Source organism: Falco cherrug, chromosome 1 (genome assembly GCF_023634085.1).
Source record: "Falco cherrug isolate bFalChe1 chromosome 1, bFalChe1.pri, whole genome shotgun sequence".
Classification (NCBI taxonomy): Eukaryota; Metazoa; Chordata; class Aves; order Falconiformes; family Falconidae; genus Falco; species Falco cherrug.
In genome coordinates this window covers 87,194,893-87,221,175 of record NC_073697.1, presented here as the reverse complement: position 1 = coordinate 87,221,175, position 26,283 = coordinate 87,194,893, and the positions used below count along the sequence as shown (strand labels likewise).

General features: G+C 39.5%; 1 protein-coding gene across 1 annotated transcript; it reads left to right on the top strand.

Moving 5' to 3' along the window:
- The first annotated feature begins 3,656 nt into the window (after positions 1-3,656).
- Positions 3,657-25,784, top strand: DGCR8 (DGCR8 microprocessor complex subunit). Its single transcript, XM_055703778.1, has 14 exons — positions 3,657-3,935; positions 9,468-10,463; positions 10,910-11,072; positions 12,524-12,666; positions 13,393-13,675; positions 15,307-15,504; positions 16,823-16,924; positions 17,519-17,617; positions 18,781-18,863; positions 20,011-20,111; positions 20,550-20,656; positions 20,861-20,988; positions 21,418-21,531; positions 21,880-25,784. The coding sequence occupies exons 2-14, from the start codon at positions 9,741-9,743 to the stop codon at positions 21,961-21,963; spliced, it is 2,328 nt and encodes a 775-aa protein (XP_055559753.1). The 5' UTR covers positions 3,657-3,935; positions 9,468-9,740; the 3' UTR covers positions 21,964-25,784.
- Positions 25,785-26,283: the final 499 nt, after the last annotated feature.

Here is a 26,283-nt window from a genome sequence, read left to right as displayed (position 1 = left end):
GCCACCAGCGGTATATATAGTAGACCAAACTAAGGAATTGGAACAATGGCTTCTTAGCCATATTTCACAGCAGTCCTATGGAACTACAAACTATACTTTGTTATCACAGGTTTGGATTTAAAACTTCATTATATATAATGACTCACAAGAGCATCTGCCACTCAGCAGAAGTCACGGGCTTGGAGAAGTTTAGAAGACAGAATGCCTGAAGTAGTGGTTGTCAATGGAGTACTGCTGTAGCTTTTTTGAAAGCAAGATTAAGTTGCAGGGTTAGTTTAACAACTAAACAACAGCATATGGTAGAGGTGTGTGACATGAAAGCAGCCACAAGGCTGCCTCAAAGGATTTGGGGTTTTTTTATGCTTAAGTTTATCTTTACAAATAGCAGGTAAATATTATCTGTTCTAGAAAAGTGTTCTGAACTATTTAGATGAAAGGGCCTATAGAAAGCAATGTGTGAAGGCTGGTACTCTATCCCACATGGATGTAATTTAATTTTTTCTCTAATATTCCCATAGATAAATTGAGGGTATTTAAGAATGCACGATTTTCAGCCCTAGGAACAAGTTTGTTCTGTGGATCAAGAACAAGCAAGGGCAGCCTCTGTCACTGTGCAATAGCACCAACCCAGGTCCGATGGGCAATTGCAGAGAATGTTTTTTTGAAGTTCTTACTTTTTATTTGACCTCTTAGTTGTCATATCTTGCTTTAAGTAATACTCTTTAGAAAAATGTCTGCCTTATTGGATGAAATGCTAACAGCAATCTGAAACTTTAGAGAAGTAGCCAACTGGATGAAGTTCCTCCAACAGAAAAATCAGAACTCTGTTCTTTACAGAAGCACTTGGTTTGCCTTAAATCTAATCTTGCGTCTGGCATCCATGTAGTAATTCCACGGTACTGTTGAGCCAAAGGATGTGTCTACTTCAGTTATCTGTAGCAATCAACCACTTCTTTTGACATCAGAGAACTGATCTGAGCTTTCTCACGGGGGTCCTCTTGACATCTTTCCATGGCTGTCAGGTGATGACTGACAGGTTAGGTTGAGGAGAGCAAATTTCAGCAGTGTCACACAAAAATATGTAATGCATGCAAACACCAGTTTACCAGTACAAAAAAAAAAAAAAAAGTTGCAAAACAGTTTATTGAAATACTGAAGTAATGGGAGCTGAGCGAAATTTGTCTTCCAGTAGCTTTCACTGCTTTAACAGTGCCATATGTGCCGCAGTTACTAACATTGTAACTAAGAATACAAGAAAGACACTGGCTCCACCTAATTTTCATTCTGATGAATGCAGCCTGTTAACTTTATTAGGAAGGTCATAGTTGTTTTCCTTATAGGCTTCTTTTCTGTATTTTGTGTTGACAGCAATAGTCCTTGTCCAGCCTTCCTGTGTTTTGTATGTGAAAATCTCCTTATCGTTAGGAACTGATTTTTTTTTTTTCCTGATGATAATGATAGTTTATGATACTACTGTAAATCCTGATTCCACTATGCGGATGGACCTGCACATTTCTAATTCAGAAGTCTGGGTGGGTGGCAAGATTTTTGTGCATGTTTGAGGAGTCTTCCATCAGAAGTCCAGGTGATCGAAATTTTCAGGTGAATTTGCAACTCGTTAGACAAAGCAGATCAGAAGTAGTTCTCCAGAGGTCACATAGGCCTTCTGGGTTAAAAATGTAGCTATGATTTTAACATTGTTTTGATGAAAAAATTGTTTTGCTACTGGGTGGTTTATAAAAATAAGTATATTTCTCTGTAATGTCAGTGTCTCAAAGAACTGGCTGTTATTGCTTTAAGTCATAGTATGATTGTGAAGAAAGATGTGTAATGGAAAAATAGCATACTGACTTTTAACTTTCAGAGCGCTGCAGGCATTTTAATTCTGAGTATGCAAAAATCTGTGTGTTTGCCTCTTCTGAAATGTTGCTGCTTATGTACGTACAGAAAATTTAACCACTTCTGAGGTGTGCAATCCTCTCGGTGCAATACTGCAGTTAGAGTCACATAAATTGGATGCAAATGAGTCATGATACTTGCATTTTCATGTACCATTTGAAAGGGACAATCTTCTCCTGTCACAGTGTTAGCATTTTATGAGGTGATGTGACAGATCTAGTTTGCAGCAAATGCCAACATCAACTCAAATTCTGTACTTAACCATGAGATTTTTTCCCCCTGTGCTTTGAAGGTTGAAGTGTGATGTAAATGGCTGTTTCGCAAACCATGGATATTTATTAAATACACATTCTGAAGTGGTTTGTTTGAACATTAGTAAAAGCTGTCATAATTTAAGCACCACTCTAAAATAATGGCTTGAGTGCAGAAGCCTGTTACGAGAAATTAAAAATCAGAAACTGCTTTCAGGTTTTGAGGACAGCTTGCAAAGATTTAAACTGATTTCAGTAACCTTATCATTACGTGTTGATACAGTACCATGACATTATCTCCATATAAATTACCACCATATCATCAGATCTATTGGTCCTGTCAGACAAACACAAAGGCCTAACAGACGTCTTCAAAATACAATTTTAAAATATTAGTTACCTTTCATAGCAGTACTTGGGGATCTCAAAGACATGAGGTAAATATCAGAAGATTCTAATGTCCCGAAATGGCATATGGAAGCGAACAAAAGTGTTTATCTCGGTTAAATGCTATTATATTGTCAGTGATTAAACCAATATGTATTATGATGATGTTTTGTACCTGATGTTGATTTCAAATCAGTGTGATAGTGGAGGATGAAGGAGGCAGCGCTTTAAATATATCTGTAAAAGCTACTATAGTTCTTTACTGTTGGGGCAAATTATAAAGTATTGGAGTGAACTGGAACAGCAACTGTTTAACCCTTTAGAAGTAATTTTACATAAATAATATAAGAAGTTTTCTGTACTTAAAAATTGTGTCTGAACATTGAGAGCTCGGTGTTAAGCTGTGACCTGCTTGGTACATACGGCATGGAAAATAGTCCTACTTAAATTAAAAATATAAATCAAAGTTTTGGAGGGGTAATACTGTGCTGCTGCTTAAAGAAAGCAAGCAGTGTTTGTAGGAGAGGGGCTGGGTTAAGCTAACTTGTTTAGTGGGTGAGGGCCTGGAGCTGCCCTCCGTTCCGCTCCGGTAAAAGGCGGTAATTCCTCCAGCCCTGGCTTCTGCTGCAAGATACGATAAGCGAAGACTAAACCCGCGGCGCGCCAGCGGGCGGCACCCCTGCCCCGTCGCGCCGCAGCAGCTGCCCGCGGTGGGAGCCCGCCGCCTGGGCCAGGGTGGGCCGTGGCTCTGCCTGCGGCGACGGCCGCGGGTGAGAGCCTTGGTGGGGCCTTTCTGCTGCGGGGCACGGGCCGACGCTGCCCCTTCCCCTCAGGCGCTAGCCGCCGCTCTCCCTTCACCGGCTGCCTTTAACGACCTCCCTGCGCGCCGCTCCTGGCCGCCGGCGAGGCCCCGCTCGGCCGGGTTGCCCTGGAGACGGCGCGATGGCGGCGGGGCTGTGACGGACCGGGGCTTCCCAGGGGCCGGGCGCCCGCGGCTTCCCCAGGCCCCAGACAAAGGAGCCCGCCCTCCGCTGGGCGCCGCTCCCCGTCATGGGCGGCCGCGCCCTCCCGCCGCCCCGGTCCCGCCCCCGTCTCCTTCTCATTGCCCTGCGGCGGTGAGGGCGGATGCTTTTCGGGTCTCTATTGGCAGAGCGGGTTAACATGCCAGGGAACCCACCAATGGCTACCACGATTTCAAATCCGTGACAGCAGAGACCGGGAAGACAATTGGCTGGGCTAGCGCGGAGTCTCGCCTGTCGGGCGACCGGAGCGGCTCGGAGCAGGCGTTTAAAGATGGCGGCAGCGGCGCAAAGAGGGGGACGGCTTTCGTGAGGTGGCCGAGCTCGCCCTCCCCCCTCCACTCGCGGAGGAGCGGCACGGACACCGGGGATGGCTCAGGTGGGTGCTGGCCCCGTGGGGCGACGGGGGGAGGGGGCCGTGCACGAGTGGGGCTGCGCGGCCCAGCCGCCGCCGCGCGGACAGTCACCCCTCCGTCCCCACAGGCCGCGGGGCCGCCCGGCCCGCCGCGCCCCCCGCCTCCGGCCCGGCGCCCCGCGGAGTCGGTCCCCGAGCAGCGCGGGCCAACGCCCCCGCGTCCCGTAGCTGGAGGGGGGCAGGGGCTACCCTGCCCGGCGGGGGTTGCTGTGCGGCGCTCCCTCCGCTCCCGGCGGGAGCGTCCTTCCCTCAGAGCTGATGCGCTCGGTTCAGCTGCGGTGCGGGGAGGGGGGGGGTGTTTCCCGCCCGCCGCTCGGTCCCGCTGCAGCCTCCGGGGCGGGAGGAGGGAAGCGAAGGCCGTGCCAGCCTGCTCTCCGCACACCTACCTCCTGGTCGGCGGGGTGGTGGGGAAGCTGTGGCCGGAGTCGGCCCACCGGGGGGCGGCGGGTCCCGCCGGGAACCTCCGCTTGCGCGGGGGGCGCGTGTCTCGCACCTCGCAGGGAGCGGCCGAGCGGCGGCCCTTGGCCCGGGCGCTGCTGTCGGCCTGGGGCGGTGGGGCGGCCAGGCTGGGGTGAGAGTGGTGTGGCTGCCCCGCACTCGGAGTGCTCCTTGCCTGCGCCTTCTATTAATGGCGAAGGACAGTTAGATGTTCTTAAACGGCCTCGTTCAGTCTCTGAAAGGTTTATTCTCCTAACTTTCTTCACCTTTTTTGCCTGGAAAGATAGAGTTCTCTGTTTTGCACCTCTTTTCCCTAGGCTTAAGGTTTGTCTATGAAGCACGTTTGCCTACTGAGAGCACGGCCCCCCTCGCATCCAGGCAGCGCTCCCTCGTACCGAGTTTGAGGGCGTGCTGGGGGAACCCATTCCATTTCTTTGCTCCTTCATGTTGTTAGAGATATTGAAATGAGATCTTTACGGTTACCTTCAGGAGCGCACCTCTCCTCCCTTTCGTCTAGCTAATTAAACTTAGGGGTTCCTGTTGTTAATTCTGGATAAGTTAGGTCGCTAGTTCTTCGGGGCAGCTCCTTTCAATTATCGGGATTATTTTGCTTTTTTAGAAAACGAGAGGAGAATTTGGTTCCTTATGTCTGTTGTCTTTCTTTACAAGTAAGAAGCTATTTGTGATGTGAAGGGAAAAATTATTTTTTCCAAGGCATCAATTTGCAAATTTTTGAAAAAGTTTCCAGTTTTACGCAATTAATTGAAACTATCTAAACCCTGTCAGAAAACTAGTCAAGCTATAAAAGCAGCAATTGCTTTGCCGTTTCTGAAGGTGCGTTTTCAAAATTATGTACTCTGTTCGTTCTGAAATGCGATGAAGCCTTGCGAACTAGAGAAGTTCTTGAGCCTTGTCTGTATTTGCCGCTGATAATGTTATGGTCGGGCCCCAACAGTATTTTCTTAAACTGCCTGGACGACTTGGACAAAGTGGTTATTTTCTTCAGAATCTTTCTATTCTAGAGCTGACAATCGGGAGAGGAACCAGTTCCTGTATCTAGTAGTTAACTTAGAGAAAATTTTTTTTGAGTCTTCCTGTTCTGGTTTAAAGAAAATAAAATCAGCCTGCTTAATTTGGGGGTTGATGATAATAAATAGAATTCACTTATTTTTAGGACTGTATATATCACAAAGATACAACAGGTATAAGTATAATAAAAAGAAGGTAGTTAATTGTGAGCAAGGAATTGTACTGACAAGGGTTAAAGATAAGTGGATCTTTTAGCATAATCATTGCCTCAATAAATTCTGCTCTGCGGAGTTGCCATTTGGAGCTGGAGGAGGAGGAGGACTTTGTATTTGGAGAGCAAATAAGGAGAGTTTGCTCTGTGCCACTCTTCCTTTTGGGTTCTGCTGAATGTGAAATAAACAGTTTCAGACAAGGAATACATTTTATTTTTAAAAGTAATTTTTGAAGAGAGAATCTGTGGTATATGTTGTTCCATGTTCCTGACTGCAGCTACAGGTATTCGTGAAGAAAATAATGTTCTTTATTGAACTCACTTGAAAGACTGCCAACATGTGGTACAGTGAAGGGAGTTTCTCTTTGAGTTTGGGCAGTGCTGGTTACAAATTTTAAGATTCTGTAATTTTTCTTGTCTTGAAAAGATACTTTTTTTCTCTGTGTACTCTCCCCCCTTTCTGATTGCAGGAATAGGCAGTGACACTTTATTTAATGTAGTAGTAGATATTTTTTTTTCTCTCTACCTTCAATAAAGATCTGTAAGACAGCCAAGCCACTACTTTTATTGGGGCCTGTGCAGTTTGCTGTGTTACATTTAGGTGTTCACCATGTATCTGTTTCTCTTGAGTTTTCTTTGTGACATGAAACTTTTTCAAATTGGTCTGCTGAAGTAAGAGCAAGCAATTAAAAGTAAGAAATTTCCATGTATTGATGACCTGCAGAACATGAGCTGTGTATTCATATTTTCAGCAGTTCATCCAGAGTTCCTTTGGTGTTTTGTACTGGCTGTTGCAGCTGTCAATGCTGTTTTGTATTTTTTAAGGAATCTTTATGGAACTGTCGGAGGAACTTGGTGAAGCCTTGGAGAATAAGATCTGTTCTTTCAGGGCCAGTTAGTTAAGGATGACAATAGGCAGGCTAACTTAGGTTGTATTTTAATATTACATAACCAACTATGCTAGGTCTGTGTTTAGGTATGTGTGGTGGTTGGGGTTCCCTTGATCCTAAGGTCTGTTTGGCTGTATTTAACTTACTGGGTCATCTAACATAATTTTGGTTTTCGTCTATTCTGTCTTTCTTTCAGAATACCTGATATCTATGGGAAAATCGTTACTGGTTTTGTTGTCGTCTTTTTTTTCTGTTGTTTTTTTTTCCCCCAACCTCTGTTATAAAGGGCATATTGTAACATCAGTTGGCAAGAAAGTAGATGGGAATTGGACCTGTGTTACTCTGCTTCTCCCTGGCTTTTTGTAGCTTATAGGAAGGTGTTGTCGCCCACTGTAACTGTAGAGCCACCAGACTGTTATCTTGCCCTAGGGATGTGGCAGGTTTCTGACAAAAGCTAGTTTAAACTGATCTTGGTCTGGTACTTTTTCTGGCCGCAGTATGCGCACTGAGTAGCAGACAGTCCCTGGCAGTGATTTGGTATGCTGTTCGTTATTTCAAAGCCAACAAGAAAGGGAAGACAACAAGAATGTCATTGTTAATAGTACTTGAATAGAATAACAAGACATCTTCTGTGATGGAGGTGTAGTATCAGCAAACTACCAAAGCCAGGCAGGTAAAGATTAATTTCTTGTGTTTTGACATTGGTGGTGTTAAAACATTCTTTAGCGTAGGAGCAGCATGTGTGTCAGGGATGTGGAAAATTGATTTAACAGTCGTGTCTTACAACTTGTCAAACATAGTCTTTCTGGTTGGACCAGGTAGTTCCTTGGTCATATGGGAAGGTAGTGTTCTTTCAAATTCTGGAATACCAATTTCAGCATTTCATTTCTGTGTAAATTATTTATGTTTGCTCTTTTTAAGACTTTTCTGAAGACTCCAAGGTGGAAAAATTAGATTACTTAGGCATTTAGGTTCCAGCAGTTAGTGAACCTGGTACTGTGAGTTTTGATTCATTTGTTCAAAATTAACAATGAAGACACTAATGATTTATTGTGAAGAACTTAATTTGTCATTCACTTTTTTTCCTTTTTTAATCTGAAGATGAGGAAGGGGGAAGGTAATTAGCCAAATATATTTTTAGAGGTGTTCTGTATTAGGTGTTTCAGAAACTGTTGAAAGAAGAAGGAATTATCACTGCTCAGGTGATTGTATGATCATCTTGTTAGGATGGAATGGATTTAAAATGTATAGAACTACTTGTTTTACTGATCAATGAGCTGGTTTTTCATTCTGGAAAGTAGTATGTTTGTATTGGAGAAGATGGGATTATTTTAGAGTGTTTATCAAAATTGAGTCTTTTTTCCTTAGCAATTCTCCAATACATGTCAAGCTTAGAGTATTGAATGCATCACAGTTTTGAGTATATTAAAAAAAAAAACAAAAAAACCACACCACAAAAAAAATCCACAAAATATGAACTTTTCTGTTGCCTGAACAAAACTTTTTTAAATTGTTAAATCACTAAAATAGTTTGCTTTGTTATGTATTTTGCTTTCTTCCAGCTTCCAGGTAGGTAGCTTCTTCTGTATGCTGCTGAATTTGAATTGATGCCATTATAACTCCCAATTCCCAGCTTCCTGCCTTGCCCCCCAGTTGGTGTTTGGATATTGTTTTTGGTTTGTTCTGGCTGGCGTAGAGATACATTAGAGAATTGTATTTGGCTTCTCCAAGTCACTCATGATAACCCAGTCATTTTGCCCTGTTGCCTTCAAATGTTACACAGCAACACTAAGTACTTGGAGCTTATCTTTCTAGAACACTTGGGTAGGCTTTCTCTGCTACCTGGAAATACTTTGAACAGAGCAGCTTCAGCCAGCCGGCTGTCTCAGGCAGAGTATTGCTGCTTTATTTCTAGCTGGTAGGAAGATTTAAGCCTGGTTTGGGGTAGCATGGAGGGACTTGGAGAAACCAAAATAGCAGGTAAGAAATTATGCATCCTTTCCCCAGGTACTTACAGTCCTGCACAGATGACAAAAGTATAATTGAAGAAGCCATTGAAGACATGGTAGAAAGAACCCACTTAATGTAGAAAAGAAGCAAACAAACCCAAAACACACACACCCCTGCACCCCCCCCCCACCCCCCCCACCCCCCCCCCCCCCCCCCGTAAAATTTCCTACAGCAATTGATTATTTTTGCCAGGTTAAATTACCAAAAACACTGGGTTCTAAATGCCTTCCAGAATTCCTTTGAGCTTTAATGCTATGTATCTGGACCTGAATTCCTCAGACGTAACAAATATATAGTTGCATAATAGTATGGAGTATAAGATCAAGTGTCTCGTATCTGGTTATCTAGAGAGTCATTTTGTGTGAGCTTTTAGTAAAGATTTCCTGTTAAAACTTCCAGTGAGATTTCAAAAATATCCAGTAACTTAAACTTGCAAAAAGCCATGTGTCTTATAAGACCATAGTTGTTAAAATCTTGTTGGTTTTGCAGATGGTCTTAAACTGTAAGCTAATTATCCTTTCTGCTGTGTGGGTAAGTATGGCTTGAATATCAGGTTATTTTAAGTAATGGGAGAATCCCCCCCCAAATGCACCGGTTTTAGTCTGGTCTCTACGAATACCATGCTTAAAGCCCTGCCTGCTAACCAAGCAGAGATAGTCAACAAATTATACAGGGAGCTATGTGTTAGCAAATTCTAATGCTGGTATACAGATCAAGCAGTAAATAGAGTCTAATTCCAGTCTTGTTCAAAATGGTGTCAAGATATCCTGCTTTTTCCACTGTAAAATGTCACTCTCGCTTCTACTTGAAATTTATGCCAGAAGGAGTGACATTTTTTTCTTTTTGCCTGGGATACTATTTCTATTTCTTTTCTGTGACAAATATCTTTTTTTTTTCTTCTTCTTCTTCTTCTTGTAGGTTGAAAGAAGAGAGACCTGCTTGTCCAATGAAGATGCAGTCTTAGTCTTCAGCTATTTAAGCTGAATGCATTGTGATTTCCAATAATTGAGACAGTGATTCTGAAAGCTGTCTACATTAATGAAAAGAACAATGTAGTCAGCTTAACTGAATCATCAGTGTTGCATATTGAATAGAACATGATAAACCAATCTTGATGGACTTATGCATGTTAGGAATATAGATATAAACATCTATTAAGGCATTGTTTTTTTAAAAACAGTAATTTTAAAAATGGAGAAATATGAAAATGTACCACCCCTCCCTAAAGAACCTGCAAGAGAAATGAATGTGGAGAATCACACTTGTCCCCCACCTCTGCCGCCTAATGAACAGCCTCCACCACCTCCCCTGCAAACGTCCAGTGACGCAGAGGTAATGGACGTTGGCTCTGGTGGTGATGGACAGTCAGATACCCCTGCTGGGGACACGCACAGTATCTGCAGAACACAGCTTCTCACAAAGGGATCTGCCTGCTACAAAAGTCGTCTTATAATAGACCCTAACAATAGTGACCAAAGCCCAAGAACTGCTCGTCATGCACCTTCAGTTCGAAAGTTCACCCCAGATCTTAAGTTGCTTAAAGATGTAAAGATTAGTGTTAGCTTTACAGAGAGCTGCAAAAGCAAAGACAGGAAAGTTCTGTACACTGGAGTTGAGCAGGATTATAAGGCAGATACAGATTTTGGTATTAATAATGTCAATGGGGATTTGCATGTTTGTCCTTTTGGTGGTAGTAATGGTAAAGCTGTAGGAGTAGGGGGTGAAAATGATGACAAGAAGGATGATGAAAATGATATTGATCAGGAAAAGAGAGTGGAATATGCAGTTCTGGATGAGCTAGAAGATTTTACCGACAATTTGATGGAAATAGATGAAGAAGGAGGAGGGTTCACATCTAAAGCAATCGTTCAAAGAGATAAAGTGGATGAAGAAACCTTGAATTACTCGTATGAGGTAAGTAAATCCACAGGTTTTTGGTGGGTAAGAGGTGTCCAAGTGGCTAGAAAAAAATATGCAAAGATGTTCACTGAAACAGTCTCTTCTAGAAATGTGCAGTACTTGTCAAAAATGCAGAACTTTCAGGGGCAGAACTTCGGCCGAAGACCTTTGTAAATTATCTTGGTCAAGCTTCTGAGTTGCGTGGCAGCTTCTATAGTCCTGTTTAAAAATAACCTTTAAAAGGCTTTTTACACAATTACAGCTCATTTTGTCATGAAAATTAACAGTTCTCACTTACAAAAACTTATTTTCTTATTTTTCAGTCTTTTTACTGGCATCATTGGAAATTTCTAGTTTCTCTCTGTATGGAAGTACATAGCAAAAATGTATACTTTTTCTTTGCAAGGGGAAAGGGAGGTTAGCAGACCCAAAAGGATAGTGTCTGATGGAGTCTCTTTCAGGATGACTTTGATAATGATGTGGATGCTCTGCTGGAAGAGGGTCTTCGAGCACCCAAAACAAGGAGACTAGAAAATGAGAAATATGGTGGTGAAAGTGATCACCAGTCTGATGGAGAAACAAGTGTGCAGCCAATGATGACCAAAATTAAAACTGTACTTAAAAGTAAGATAATGTTTGTTAAATATCTGTAATTTTTTTATGTGGTGTATGTCTCTAGAACAAAAGCATATCAGCAAGTGAAGTGTGGGATAGCATTTCTCGCAACGTAGTTAATATGTGTACAGAATTTTATTGTTTGAAGGCTTCTTTCTTTAGGATACAATTTTTGGGGGAGTGCTTTCAGTCTTCAGCTGTTGTGTGTGATGAGAATGTATTTCAGTGTGTGGATTTGTGAAAAAATATCAAGCACGTTACTTCAGCAGTGGGGAGGTGAATGAGGATATTGTTTTATTTTTTTTATCTCCAATACCCTAAACCAGCGGAAGGCTGGTTTTGGTCATTGTAGACTTCTTCCTACTTAAGTTATTTAACTTCTGTTGTTGAAACTGCTCTACATTAAGTCTTTATGCATGCAATACTAAATTTAAAAAAATCATTAGGTAACTCAGTGGCTTTGCATTTACCCATTTTCATCGTGTAAATGTTACAAACTACTAATAAAGAAAAGCTGAGAATGTGAACCAGTCCAGAAGTATGTAACTGAAAATTGTCTGAATAGGAATTAAAATTTGAATCGGCTCTGGAGGAGAATTTTACAGCTTCACTGTATGCTGAAATAAGAAACCAAACAGTTTTTTCCCTCCAAAATTTTATACTAACGCAGGACTGCTGGGAAGCTCCCAGCTGAGATGAGTCCGGTCTCTGATTTCTGATGTAAAGAGGAGTGAGACCGTTCTCCGATTTCTGGAGTAGAAAGGACTGAGGCCACATATTAACTTGAGTGTGAGCATAAGATTTTACAGCAATACTCTTTCTTTTGCTGTGATTCTTCATATTGGCTTATTGCACTCTAATTTCAGTCTTGTTTTTTGGAAGAAGTAGTCTTCTTGTTAGCTAAGATTTCATTATAGAGGCTTGTAGATCTGGTCCTGGTTTGTATTGTGCTTATGCTGAAAAATATTATAGGAAAGCCTTAGCTTACAGCCTGAGTCATTGCTGCTCTTTGGGTCTATGGGTCTAGTGGTGTCCCAGTACAAATTATCCCTGAGTGTCAGGTGCAAAAATTTTTAATGGAAAACTCAGTTGTTTCAAAAGCAAGTACAACTTTTCCATTAGATATAGTGGTGCTGTGATGACAAAAATACATTAGAAAAAGTAAAGAGAAGAGAAAGTTCAGTGGTGAAATGAACAAATCGGTCTTTATAAAAAGTTAGTGCTACTGTTGCTTTTCAGTTGAAACTGTAACGGAATCTGTAATTTTGCAGGATTTAATGTGGGTTAGAAGCATATGCCTTTTTATTAAAGCAAAATGAAATCTTTCTACAAAACTTCAGTCTTGTTTCAGTGTAAGTTTATAATTTGAGACAGAAAAAGCAAAAAAAATAAAAACCTTGATTCTTGTTCTGTTCTTCTAAGCAGTCTATCCAAGTTTAAAGCCATTCTTTGCTTTAAAGGTCGTGGCCGCCCTCCTACAGAACCTTTGCCAGATGGATGGATTATGACATTCCATAACTCGGGCATTCCTGTATATCTGCACAGAGAATCTAGAGTTGTTACCTGGTCTAGACCTTATTTCTTGGGAACAGGAAGCATAAGGGTGAGAACTGTCAATTACTTAAATTCTTACTGAGATCAAAAAATTAGATTCTTGCCTGCAAATAGCTGAATAGTTTTCTACTCTAGCAGGCTTCTTTCGAGTGTTAGAGTTAAGGTACTTGAAAAGTAAACTCCTGTTTCTGAAACTATGATACGATTTTTCTTACAGTGTTTTTTTCTCTTTGGTTTTGCAATGAATTTTGGGCAGGTAAAGCAAATGAGATGGTCATGCCTTTGTTGTTCTAGCATATGGCTGCAAAATGTTGTTTTTATTACACCATTAAATTTATTTAGATCATTTATTTGTAGCTATAAACTAGGCCTGAGCCTGCAGCTTGTGGTCCAAATTTACAGAAGTAATAAGCATGTGATGTTCGTGAGCCCAAGGAATCTGCAGAAATTGAATTTAATGTCATGAGCTTACACCCCAAGAGAGCTCAATGGATTTTGTGAAAGCAGGTAGTGTTTGCATGTAATGGAACAAAATATAGTTTGGATCTATAACAGCAAATGCACTCGAAGGTTGGTATCAGTGTTACACGGTGTCAAGACACCTTAGGAATGGACGTACTCGGATCTGGAGTCAGAACAAGATTGCTGATGGAAGAGAAGCTTGAGCCTAGACTAAATAAAAGTAACTTCCATCTTGGTACCTTTTTTTTTGTTTGGAGTTTGTTTTTGGTGACCTTGAGGTACTGAAACCTTCTGTATTATTTTACATTTGCAGAAACATGATCCTCCCCTTAGTAGCATTCCCTGCTTGCATTACAAAAAAATGAAGGAAAATGAGGAAAGGGAACAAAACAATGACATTACCCCAAATGGGGAGGTATCACCTGTAAAGCACCTAGATAAATCTTCAGAACTGGATTGCCAAACAGAAGAACCAGATTCTACTGCAGCTGATTCTGGGCCTTTAGATGACAAAGACCCCTCAGGGGGAGATGCAGCACAAGGAGCCTTAGGACAAGTTAAGGCCAAAGTTGAAGTATGTAAAGATGAATCTGTAGGTATGTATGGGAAGTGGAGTCTTTTCTTGGCTGGAGTTGGGGTGATGGCATCTGGGATAGATATGCTTTGTTGCAGTCTTGGCACCTGAGTGTATACCTTGCCTGAGATTAAGTGGTCAGTTGTCTTTCTGCTTGTTGTTCTCATATGCAAAGATCTGGAGAAATAGATCCAGTATTAGAAATCAATTTTAATTTTAACAGGAAGAGAAAAATATACAGTGGAGATTTTGCTGAAAACTTGAGAGTCCAGTGCAGCATGCAAAAATGAAAATTTTGGAAGTTTAGTCCTGTAGACTTTTAGTTTAAGAATCAATTAAGTCAATGTGTACATATGAATTGTTGTCAAGTGTGTTTGTGTGGCTTCTTTAAATAGGCTTTTCTATGCGGTCTCTATATTGGCTGAATTATATCTATTTCAGTATGATCTCTTAAGATGAATGATGGATGCAGTTACACTAAATTTGCTTATTTGCACAAGTCTAGCAGAATATGTCATGCAAATGTAATTGCACTCATGCAGAGGGGTGTGATGCTTCGTTATTTATGCAAGTCTGAAGGCTTGTACACAAAAAAATTGCATAAAGAAGTTACATCAAAATCGCTGCCAAACTTACAGAGGAACTTGGAGGGAAAGCTCATCTGCCACTTAGCACAGCTATGTACCTGCGGGTACCATCCATGTGAATTGCTGCTGCTCAGAACACTGACAGGGATTGTAGGCTGCCATGTACCTTTGTAGTGTTCAAACATAAAACTTGTCATCACATGTCCTCTTCAGTCCAAAAGCCATGCCAAAGGATTAAAAAAAACCCAAACACAATACTTCGCAGCAAAACTAAAACCAGTGAGCGCTTATTTTCTACATGAAGTTCACCTGTCTATCTCTTTCTTTAAATAGGATCTGTTCTGTATTACTGAAAAAAAATTACTGAGTGATCAAGTGTGTGACTTGCATTTGGAATTCCTTGTGGAAGGAAACCATACCAACAGCTTGCTTTTCTTTGTTTACATCTTGGGATGCTATTGTTGACCTTTGCTGATATGATCTGCAGAAGTATCCTGTAAAGGAGAAGCAGCTGTACTCCAAGGGGGCAGCCTTTTAGTACTCTGTGTGTGAAAATGAACGTGTTAAATTCTCTTTAGAGGCCAGCAGACACTCGTGGAGTGCATGGAGCATCATTATCTAGTGTGTCATGGTATGCTGTTTAATAAGTAGGGAGCAATAGTTGGTTTTGGCTTTAGGAAACTGAGGCTAATAGCGTAACTGTTTTTACTCACTGTATACCTTACTTCAGGTAATGAGAAGGTGAATAGGTGATGAAGTAGAGCAATTACTAGTGTTTTGTTACAAATTGTGTTGGGTGTTATGCTGGTTAGGGCTTAGTAAACTGTTCAAGTGACAAATGTGGTTTTTTTGTTTTGTTTTCCAGTTTGTACGTGTTTTGCATTTGACCCAGTAACAGGAAAACTTGTCATTAGTTTTGTTAGTGTAAAAGAGTGTCTTAACCTTGAGCGTGCTACTTTTGCTCCTATTTTAAAAAAGTAATTATAACATTTAAAACGGTGGGAATGGCAAGCTTGATGTTTCCTCAGTGGTAAAGCAGAGAGAGTAACTTGCTTGTGTTTCTTAGATCTGGAAGATTTTAGACGCTATCTAGAAAAGCGTTTCGACTTCGAACAAGTTACTGTAAAAAAATTCAGAACCTGGGCTGAGAGACGGCAATTCAATCGTGAAATGAAGCGGAAGCAGGCAGAATCTGAGCGGCCTATTCTGCCTGCCAATCAGAAACTCATTACCTTGTCTGTCCAAGATGCACCTACAAAGAAAGGTTAGTTTGTGTACCTGTAGTTCAAATATTCTATATCGAAGACTAATTACAGTTCTGAACTTGACTGAAAAAAAAAAAAATCCTGTAATAAGTTCACTTTCTTCTTGTTCTAGAACTTAATGTTCTTGGATCCATCATATTACATAGCAAAGGAAAAATGCTGTAAAAATATACTACTTATTAAAAGAATAATTCCTAAATTATTTTTATTTCAGGTTGCAGTCATGGCAACTGATTACTACCTTCAGCTACCAGTTACTCTTGGTTGTTACTAAAACCACTCATGCCTAGTGGTTCAGTGCTACTGCCTTCTCTGCTCTAATTGGTCCCAAATTAGGGACTGGTTACAAATGCCAGATTGATCCAGATTAAAACCTACAATTAAAAATACAAATTTAAAGCAGTTTGGGAGATACTGTTAAGAAAACTGTGCGTGCAGTTGTGTCCTGTGGTGCCAGGAGTGGATATCATGTCTGATGAGAAGCTGGGGGAACTGGATCTTGGCTGTATTGGCTGTGTAGCCATAATAGTATGTTTAACTGTGGTCTGGTATTTAAAATGTCCGTAGACCTGTGATTTGGGTTTTCTTGTTGTTTTGTACATTGTCGTGTTTCTGGGTTTCTTCTCTTTAGCAGAATTAAAGCTTGTAAGTTGCGTATTGACCATTCCCTGTGACAGGGAAATGCAGTGGAATTTTTAGTTAATACACTTTACCTTAAATTCTGGGGTTAGAGCCACATTGAAACTATTTAAATTAAGAACTTGCTTGCACTTCATCTGTCTAAATCTTTCTCTCCCATACTGCCATAGTAGCTGCTGAGGCAGGGTTTGTGCTCTTGACTGACAATACTGTTGCAGGAAAACCCTCAAACTTTCAAATAAAAAGGATTTCATGGGGAAAAAAAAACCCAGAGTGAATCTGGTTTGCAGGTTGAGGTCTATATGCCTGTTGTTAGAAGGGTGGTAAACATGTTTAGGAGCAAATTGGAGGATTTATAATTGATGTTAGTTGTCAAAAAGGCTGCGTGTAGAGGTTCAGAGGCCATGGGACTGCAAACATTGAACACAGAGTATTTGACTTAGCTCATAATAATTAGTGCACTTCTAGCTGTTGGTAGATTTCTTAGACTTATTTCTCAATACTTCTTCAGAGAAAATGGACTTTGAGGTCATAAGTATCCATGTCTGATTCAACAGCATTGCATTTGATTTGAGCGGGCACTTACCCCTTGGAGCTTGGCATTTAATTATTTGTAGCAGAAATTTTAAAGACTGAAACTGCTTAGCTGTTTTTTCCTCCCTTTGTCTTTTTTTGTAGAATTCGTCATTAATCCCAATGGGAAATCTGAAGTTTGCATACTGCATGAATATATGCAACGAGTCCTAAAGGTTCGCCCTGTTTACAATTTTTTTGAATGTGGTAAGTCTGTTAAGTTTTTTAATCGACCACATGCTGTTTTGAGGGGCTTATCTCTTGCTTGGTTATCTGGGGGAAAAAATAATTGAACTATGGACTTTTTTCCTAGGGAATGTCTTGGAAGTCTGTTGTGAGTCAAATTCTTGCTAGGAAGCATGTTCTGTATCTTAAACATGGCTTTGGAGGATAACAGCAGGCATATTTAAAATAACAGTACAAGTTATGTGCCTAAGTGAAAATGGATTTGGGTAGCTCATTTGCACCTGAAAGGTTGCATCAGTGACATGGGCAATTACAGTGTTACTGACTGTGCACAATTAATATTTGCTTATACAAATGATCTCTTAAAACGTCAAAGTTCTTCATCTGGAAGAACATAGGACATGGTGGCAAGTTTCTGTTGATGGAAAACTGTTAGGTTTTCATACACTAGAGTAAGCAATTCTTCAGTCTTTCTGAAGAGTAAACAATTTCCATCCGTCTTGAAGCTGAAATGAAGAAGAAAACAAACCTTGATAGGGGTGGTATTTCATGTTCATGAGTATTTTACATTAGAATTCTGAAAAGCATTCTTTTTCTTTCCTCCTCCATTTCCAGAGAACCCAAGTGAACCTTTTGGAGCCTCGGTGATTATTGATGGAGTAACTTACGGGGCAGGAACTGCCAGCAGCAAAAAACTTGCCAAGAATAAAGCTGGTAACGTTTTTTCTTTCTTAATACGATCTGCTGAATTGTTTGTTTGTTTTCATTTCTGCTTTGAAGATGACGTATTTTTCATAGTAAGTAGGAATAATTTTAATAGTCAAAGAAGGTACGCTTGTGTCTTTTTAGTAAAAGTGATAAATACTGTTGCAGAGACTTTTCTGACCACCCTAGGTTGCAACAGTGTACTGGGAGAGAAAAACATGAAGAAACTTATATGTAAACTATTGATGTATACTGAGGAGGTCTAAGTGTCTATAATGATCAAACTAGTAAGAAGGGGTTGGAGGCTTTATATTTATGCTGTCACCTGCTCTGTAAACACCTGGTGGTGCATTTTAGCAAAACGTAAATCTTTGTCCTTCTTTAAAAGCAAAACCAAAAAAATTCCCTCAAGCTTTTGGTTCTCTCTGGTAATGAAACAATTGCGCTAAACTATGTGATTGATTTCCAAGTACTTGTCTTCATTAATTAGTTCTAATTGTGTAAGTCTGTAATAACTAAGATCTAGATGAGAATGTGGCTAACACCTTAGACCTCCTTAATGTCTTTAGCACAAAGATCAAGAAAAATAACTTCTCAAAATTGTAAAGATATGTCGTGTACCTGTGGCACTTGGGAAATACATCACTGTGGCTAACTTGCCAAAAGCCAGCCCAGAATTGTGCATGGAACAAAAGGGTCTTGCTATAAAAATCTAGGCAAATCGTGGGTGCACTTCTTGTACAGTACTGGGGTTCTGAGTGCCCTAGTGATACAGGCTAGGGTTTGACTGGAGTGACTAAGGGATGATAACAACCCTAAGTTTAGGTCCTAAGGGCTCTACATCACTTTTAAAATGAGACCTGATTTTTTTTTTAATTTTTTTTTCCTTTCATAGGCATTTGCAAAAAACAGGTTCTTCTTAGTTTAATTAGTTGTGACACTTTCATTACAGAATTGAACAAGTAGAAAAATATTTTTCTTTTAAAGTGCAGGTGAATATACTTCTTACGAAACCAAGATGCCAATCTTATCTGTAAAGTTGTTCTCTGTTCTGAGTGGAGATTTCTAGGGGAGATGTGAGGCATGCTTAAGAGAGTGCTTCATTATGCTGTTGTTCTTTACAAGTGTTGCTTAAAATAAATTTAATCAGGATATTTAATCATTTTCTGCAGCTCGAGCTACACTGGAAATCCTTATTCCTGACTTTGTTAAACAGACCTCTGAGGAGAAGCCCAAAGACAGTGAAGAACTTGAGGTACAGAGCTTTTGCTTGTTGACTGGAGTCTGCTCATTATTGGAGTCTGTTTTAAAAACATTCACCTTCAGTGTCAGAAATATTAATAAAAACTCAAAGCATTGTTTTCTCAGTGGGATAGAAATGTGAAATTTTTCATTTAAAGCAAGATCTATGACAATCAATCAAAATACTTATTTTTCCATGGGAACCGTCAGAAAATGTACCGTGATACAGAGAACTAGTCCTTTGTTGAAGTAACAGGTCACTTATGGAAGACCTGAAATGTTCCACGACAGCGCTCTGCCTGTGCTGTCCTGACTTCCAGGTTCATCTGGCTGATGCCCTGAAAGGTTCAGAACTAGATGCTGTCAGGTTTTGTGTGATTGTCTTAGAAGACCAAGTAAGAACAAAAAGTGTCCAGGCTTCTGAGGCGTTTTTACTTACCTGTGAAAGCTATTTAGTGCCAGATCAGACAGCTAAAATTCCAGGCTTTAAGCAGTGGCATTTGAGAAAATCAAAGGAGAAGTTTCTTTAAGTGGAGAGTGTGCACTGTATTTTCAGGTACAGGAAATATTTAATAGCTTGTTCAGCAGTAATGCATTCGCTTTCAATTCAGCATGTAACAGACCATCAGTAAGGAGTAAAGGAAAAGCCTGGAAGAAATGTTTTAATTTTGAAAAGTGTAATACACAGAATGAGCTGTTTGTACATTTGCTTTAACGTAAAACTGTGTTGTAAGCCCTACGCTGTTGAAATGATCAAGAAAACAGACAAGGTTTTTTTCATTGTTTTATAATAAAGTACAAAACATGCCAATAGTTGTTACATTTTCTTTTATTAAACCATAGCATTTTGGTAAGTAGAATATCATAATTAGTTAAAACAAAGTGAGAAAGAGTGATGAAGGATTCTTAAGATTGTCATTTTTATGTCCATCTTGTATAATGTAAAATTGGAGTTAAAGGAATTATTTAGATTTCTGTATGCAAATACATGATTAGGTGTGGCAGTTTTATTGATGTTGTAAATGCCTCCATTATGGATTTAAATTTAAAGTATTAAGCACAGAGTTTCTTTGCTGTTGCAAAGGAGAAATGAGGGTTAAGAACGCTACTAAGGTCTTATTTGTGCGAAAGCACAGTAACCCTTTTCAATTCCTTTGTAGTATTTTAACCATATCAGTATTGAGGACTCACGGGTATATGAACTCACCAGTAAAGCTGGACTCTTGTCTCCGTATCAGATTCTCCATGAGTGCCTTAAAAGGTGAGGCTGTGGAATAAGAAGCAAATTCTGCTGTGTACGGGTGTTGGGCCTGGGCGCGCTGTGTGCTTGGTTGCTGGTGCCCACGGTGTCTGGCAGCAGCTTGGAGGTTTGTGGGCTGGCCCAGCTCACTGGGGCTGAACGGGTTAATGCTGGATCTTCCTGCAAGTCATATTTGCTGTTCGTGCCTCTTGTCTTCTGAGATGAGGTTTTAGCTGTGGGACATACAGATCTATTTGTTCTTTGTTTATACAGGCTTGCCTTTCCAATCAAGTCAAGTTACTGATCTGAAAATGAACTCTTTATTAATTAATGTCTTAAAATTTATTATTAATGTATCTGCTTTCATTGCAGTGTCTGTCAAAGACAACTGCAACCACTTCAGTTGAGTGTAATTTTACTTAGTATATGATACCAATTATTTTTTTTTTTGTGCTTAAGAAACCATGGAATGGGTGATACATCAATAAAGTTTGAAGTGATTCCTGGTAAAAATCAGAAGAGCGAATATGTAATGACTTGTGGCAAGCACACAGTGCGAGGCTGGTGTAAGTACAGTACTTGGTGTGCCCTCTAACATCTTCCTTTTTTCCTGTTCTTGTTTGTTGTCCATTTTGTAGGTGCTTGTTCAGCTATCTAGCTTGTTACGTGCTGATTCTACTCTTCTCTGCTATCTCAGTTTTGAATAATGCAAGTAAACATCTTATTACCTAATGTGCCAGTATTGACACATTTTCATGATTATTTTACAGGCAAAAATAAAAGAGTGGGGAAACAATTAGCTTCTCAGAAAATCCTACAGCTACTGCATCCACATGTGAAAAATTGGGGCTCTCTTTTGCGTATGTATGGTAGAGAGAGTAGCAAGATGGTTAAACAGGTGAACATGATTTTGTTTGATTGTAACCTACCTTGCAATTGTATTTTGGCTTTTGTATTTTTCTGGGTTTTTAACTAGTTACAGCAAACTTTTAATGGTGTCTGTTTCGGCATAGTAGCGTTCTTCCCTGTCACGGTAGAGGCAGTATGCATTGGTGACCGGTTCTCAGTTCTTCTGAATCGATTCTCATACCTTGCTATTGCCAGAACGTAAGATGAGTGCTTTCATTGACAATAATAATTGTGTTAATCTTGCATCTTCCAGGTCGAAATTATATAACCTAATTAATATTTAACTGACTCATGGAAATAAATGTTATTACTTAAGGAAGTACAGCTATCACATACTAAGCTTCTGCTCCACATATTTTAGTATTCTTTTTTCATCAGAAAAGCTTATCTGTTGTTGCTTTATGGTTCTGTTGAATAGGAAACCTCTGATAAAAGTGTGATAGAACTTCAGCAGTATGCCAAAAAGAACAAGCCAAATCTGCACATCCTGAACAAGTTACAGGAAGAAATGAAAAAACTGGCACAAGAAAGAGTGAGTATCTGGTCTTTGTGTTTACAGACATGCCATGGGTCAGGCTTACCAGCGATCAGAATTTTGACTTGTTTTATGTCATGTCTAGCATCAAGAGAGCTGTTAAAAACTTCATGTTTTGGGGAGGGCTACTTTTAGAGTGATTTTCATTCTCTCTTGAACCAGCTTATAAATTGATTTTACCTTTTACCTACTTCACTAAATTTATTTTCAACATTAGAACAAGTTAACCTTTCACAACAACAGTTGATGCAAGTTTGGCTAAAATTTTTCAAGATTCTAAATCGATGTTTTATTATTATATTCTCTTCATGACTGTGTGGTGGTGTTTGTATCATAACCTTTTAGGAGGAGACGCGAAAGAAACCCAAGATGACAATAGTGGAATCGGCTCAACCTGGTAGTGAACCTCTCTGTACCGTTGACGTGTAATGAGAAAATTTACAAGCGGGGAGCAATAACACAAATGGAGGAACTAGATTTTTCAACCATTATTTAAAAATTGTTTGCTGCAGAATGCAAGATAACTTCTAAAATCCAAGCTGCTTCAGTTATGCATTGTTCTTTTTGCATCATCAGGGCAATATTACTTTTTCCTATTTTCTTTTTTTTTTCTTTTTTTTTTTTTTTTTAGTACCTCTGAGATACGTACGTTTAAAGGATTGATCATAAAGATCTCTACTTGGGCAAATGCATAGAGGGCAGGCATGTTCACACAGGATAAAATCAATCAAGCACTTTTTCCTGGAAAGCCATCCATATTGTTTGAAATGGATGTGTTTTAAGGATGAAATTCAGAATATCTATGTACAGGTTGAAGCTGGTATTATATATATTCACACATTCATATATATGTATATATAAAATAAATATATGTACATATTCTTGTATGAACATGCCTAAAACTATTTTTGTGAAAAGTTTTGTTGCATTTCAGCACATAATAATATGCACTGATAAGACACTTTGGTGACAAATACATGAAAGTGATGAGCAATGCTCCTAATGCCATAGGATTAGGCCAGTAATGCTGTTTGTTTTGTTTCTTTGTCTCCTGCCAGGCTTAGTTACTCAAGATCACAGTATGCAGATTTTTTTATTACTTGAAAAGAACAAGTATACTTGGTAGTGTTAAGAGCAACAGGCTGGATATCCAGAATTACTGGGTTTTCTTTTAATTGAAAAGAGCCTGTGTTAGTTTACAGATCAGCTGAAAGGGGGAAATAGGACCCTATTTATTTGATTAAAATAAGAACTGTAATTTGAAAGGCTGTTTTCAAAGCTTGGAGCCAAAACACAGCTGAGGATGGTTGACAGTCTGAAAATATTTTGCCAATGATGTGTTTAAACACCTTCCACTCCCTTCTCCCAGCAATAACACAATTTCTCATTTGTTTGGTGTCAGAATACATCTAGCTTGATCAGCTATGTCTTAAAATTAATTTGCACCATAAAAGCAAAGGAATTTTTTAAAAAAACAAACACAACCCTAAGAAATCTGAAAGAACTGCAGCGATTTAGGTTTTTTAAGAAGTTTTTGTTTGTACTTTTTTAATTACATTTTTAGTTTTTAAAGAAAAAGTGTAACTTCTGCAAAGAAAGTTAGAATGTAGATTTGGAATATGACATAGAGTAATGAGTAGAATGAGACCATAACAGGTTCAACTGATAAATAAGGAAATCACAAATATGCAACTATTATAAAATACAATCTTAGAAAACAGGCAGTACTCACCGCGTCATCTGAGGCTTTATGAAATTAAGCACAGAAGGAATTGCTTTGGCTGTAGTGAAAGCGCTGCTCTGCGGGTTTCCTTCTGTGTAGGGGGCTCTTCCCTGGGTGGTAAGTCTGCTCTTGGAATCGTGCCTGAGGGTTCTTTGTTCCAAAGGAAGAGAGCAAAAACTGAGGTGGTGGCAGGGTTCAGTGATGTCCCCAAGCATTGTACTGCTCTGTCTGACACTCGACGACTCCTCCTGTGGGAGTGAAAGGGGTCAGCTCTTGGTGATTGCTGCAGCTCCTGGTACTTCAGGACAGTCATCGGGGGGCTCAAGGAGGGCGTTGTTTATGGGTTATTGGTTTGGGGTTTTTTCCCCACTGTTACACACAAGAGTGCTGCAGTATAATGAATTTAGTGCCTACTGGATTGTAACAATATTGGCATCAGTATTGCAAGACCTTCTTTTAATATCACCCATTATTTTGGAAATACATGGACTTTAATTTCTATCTCAAACGAATGTTTTCTAATATGTTGCATATAATGTTTGAGGTAAAACAGGAGGAGTCTTGGAGTCTTGCCTGTTACTGTGTTTGAGTGATATGCTCAGAGGTCTCTGCAAATATGAATTCACCCCGTTTTTTATTCTTGTATTTAGCTTTTCAGTTCCATGAGTTGTAATCCTGTTGTAACAGGATACGGGTAGTTCGAAGACTATACATAACTATTATTTAAAGAAGTGGCCTATCTAAAAAAAAACAAACAAAAAAACAAAAAAAAAACCAACAAACAAAAAAAAAAAACAACAAAAAAACCACTGCCTCTGCTTTTTTTTGTATAGCTTTAATAAATCTCCATCTTTTGAAGGGTATATAATATTGGTGCAGTAGTGACAAGCAGTGATTACTGTTTGTCTCTCTCTTTTGGGGTTTTTTTTTGAGTTTTTTTTTACTTTTTGTTTTCTTTTCATAAAGACAGGGCTTATATCTTCTATGCCTAAATGTATTGCGCTTTTAGGTAGGTTTTACTTCAGCTTATGTGTTTTCAGCAGAAAAATCTATACTTGGATGGCACTGTAAAAGACAAATCACCCTCGTAGATATTTTTTATTTCTCTGAAATCAGAATGTCAATGCTTTTGCAGGTCACCTGCAGAATATCCGCAGATGCCTCGCTTACAAATTTGTTTTCATTATTTTTGAGAGGATTGCTGTATTACCTCAGTCTGCCACCATCAGAATCACAAGGTGACCATTGCCCTTAATTAAAACACCCAGAGATTTCATTGTGAACCAAAGCCTAGAACGTTTATTATGCATTCTAAACAAAAACAAACAAAAAAAGATGGTATTAGACCTTGCTGCAGCCTTTAACTGGAGAGATGTCCAGAAAATAGCGCAATAACTGCTGGAACAAACAACTTAACTGCTGTTTATGTCATTGTGAAGTATTCTTGTGTTTTAATGTTTACTATTGTTTGGAGTGTAACAGTCTTGCATTTGCACATAAGCACGAGCTGCTGTGATAGAGGATAGATCATTGCATTAACTTCAGCTTCTGCATGAACACTTACAGTGTGATTCAAGATGTATCCTAAACTTGTCTTGTAACTCTTGTGTTTTCTAGGTAATCGGCTGTAAAGGTTTAGATCTTGATTGTATGAATGCATAAAACAACTGCTGCTTTTGTCACTGATACTTGTTATTTATCCCTTCTATATTCAGAGGAGGATGGGTATTTTTATAGGGATGGAGGGTATTTTTAAGAACTGTTCCATCCTTTGGGAATTAGCCAGTTTTTGCTTTGCATATTATGTGCTTCTCGACAAAAGTGTGGTATATTGACTTTCAGGATTAAATTTGTGTGCATTCAAATCTTTATGGTACTGATGGAAAACTTACTGTGACTTCCAGTGACTAGTCAGATGCTACCTATTTAAACACCAGTCATCCAGCTTTTTCTTACGTATTTATTAAACAAAACTGATGAAGTAGTTGGGTACTCAGAAGTTTGGAAAGACTATTATGCATAAACTTAACCGTTGTATGTAAACTTCCACTTTCCTGTGATGCTGTTAGGCTTTATACAGACATATTTGTAACATCCAGGTCTTGAAAAGCATCACGATTATCTTAATTCTCTAGACAGTGCTTTGGTTCTGGAGTAAAATTCAGGAAGTGACAGCCTCCTGCCTTTCCGTGGAAAGCAATGTGAAGTGCAAGAAGCCATGCTGTTGTTAACCAAATAAAATTATCAGTTACAGTATTCTGACGTTTATCTGAGACAGTGAAATAACCACAACTAAATTAATTCTTATTGCCCAAGTAGGTAACAGTGGTTGCTGTAGGAACTGCGTTGGGTGCAGCTGCTTGATGCCAGTGCTAAATTGGTACAACTCTAAAGCCTCATTTTCACTGAGCCTCTGCTTGCTTTTTTTCTGCACAATCATATAATCCTATGTGTTTGGTCTTTGAGTACTACATGTGTATTTTTCAGACAATTAGTTTTGAGCAATAAAGTTTGATATTATAAAATGCTCCAGTGTCATCGGTATTGTGATAGCTTAAGCATATTCAGAAAAGGGAACTTTTATTCAAGTCCTGTAGCTATTTTAAAATAGAAATTACATCAGTGCAGGCTCATTGGTTATGGAAGTACTTACCTCATCGCTCCTTTTTGGTAAGGAATTGAGTGTTTTCATCCTTAGGCATTGCTTAGAATGAAAGGAAATTTTGAACCTTTTCTGGAATTGCAATTTTTATTTTTTAATTGAACGATGATGTCACAGTTGGAAATGACACAATGCAAGCTTGCTGGGTTTCATACCTGTTGTCACGTGCCCACCCAACTAAAAAGGAGGGGGTATCGGCAAGCCCGTGTGCTATGACAGCAGATTTTTTGTTCAGTCCCTATTAAACGTATGTTAGAAGTGTGTTCAGTAGCTTGAGATTTAAAATTGTGATTGCTGCTAACAGTCAGTATTATTGTCTCTAGCGTGGCTCACAGTGCGTTACAATGACGTGAGGAGCTGAGCA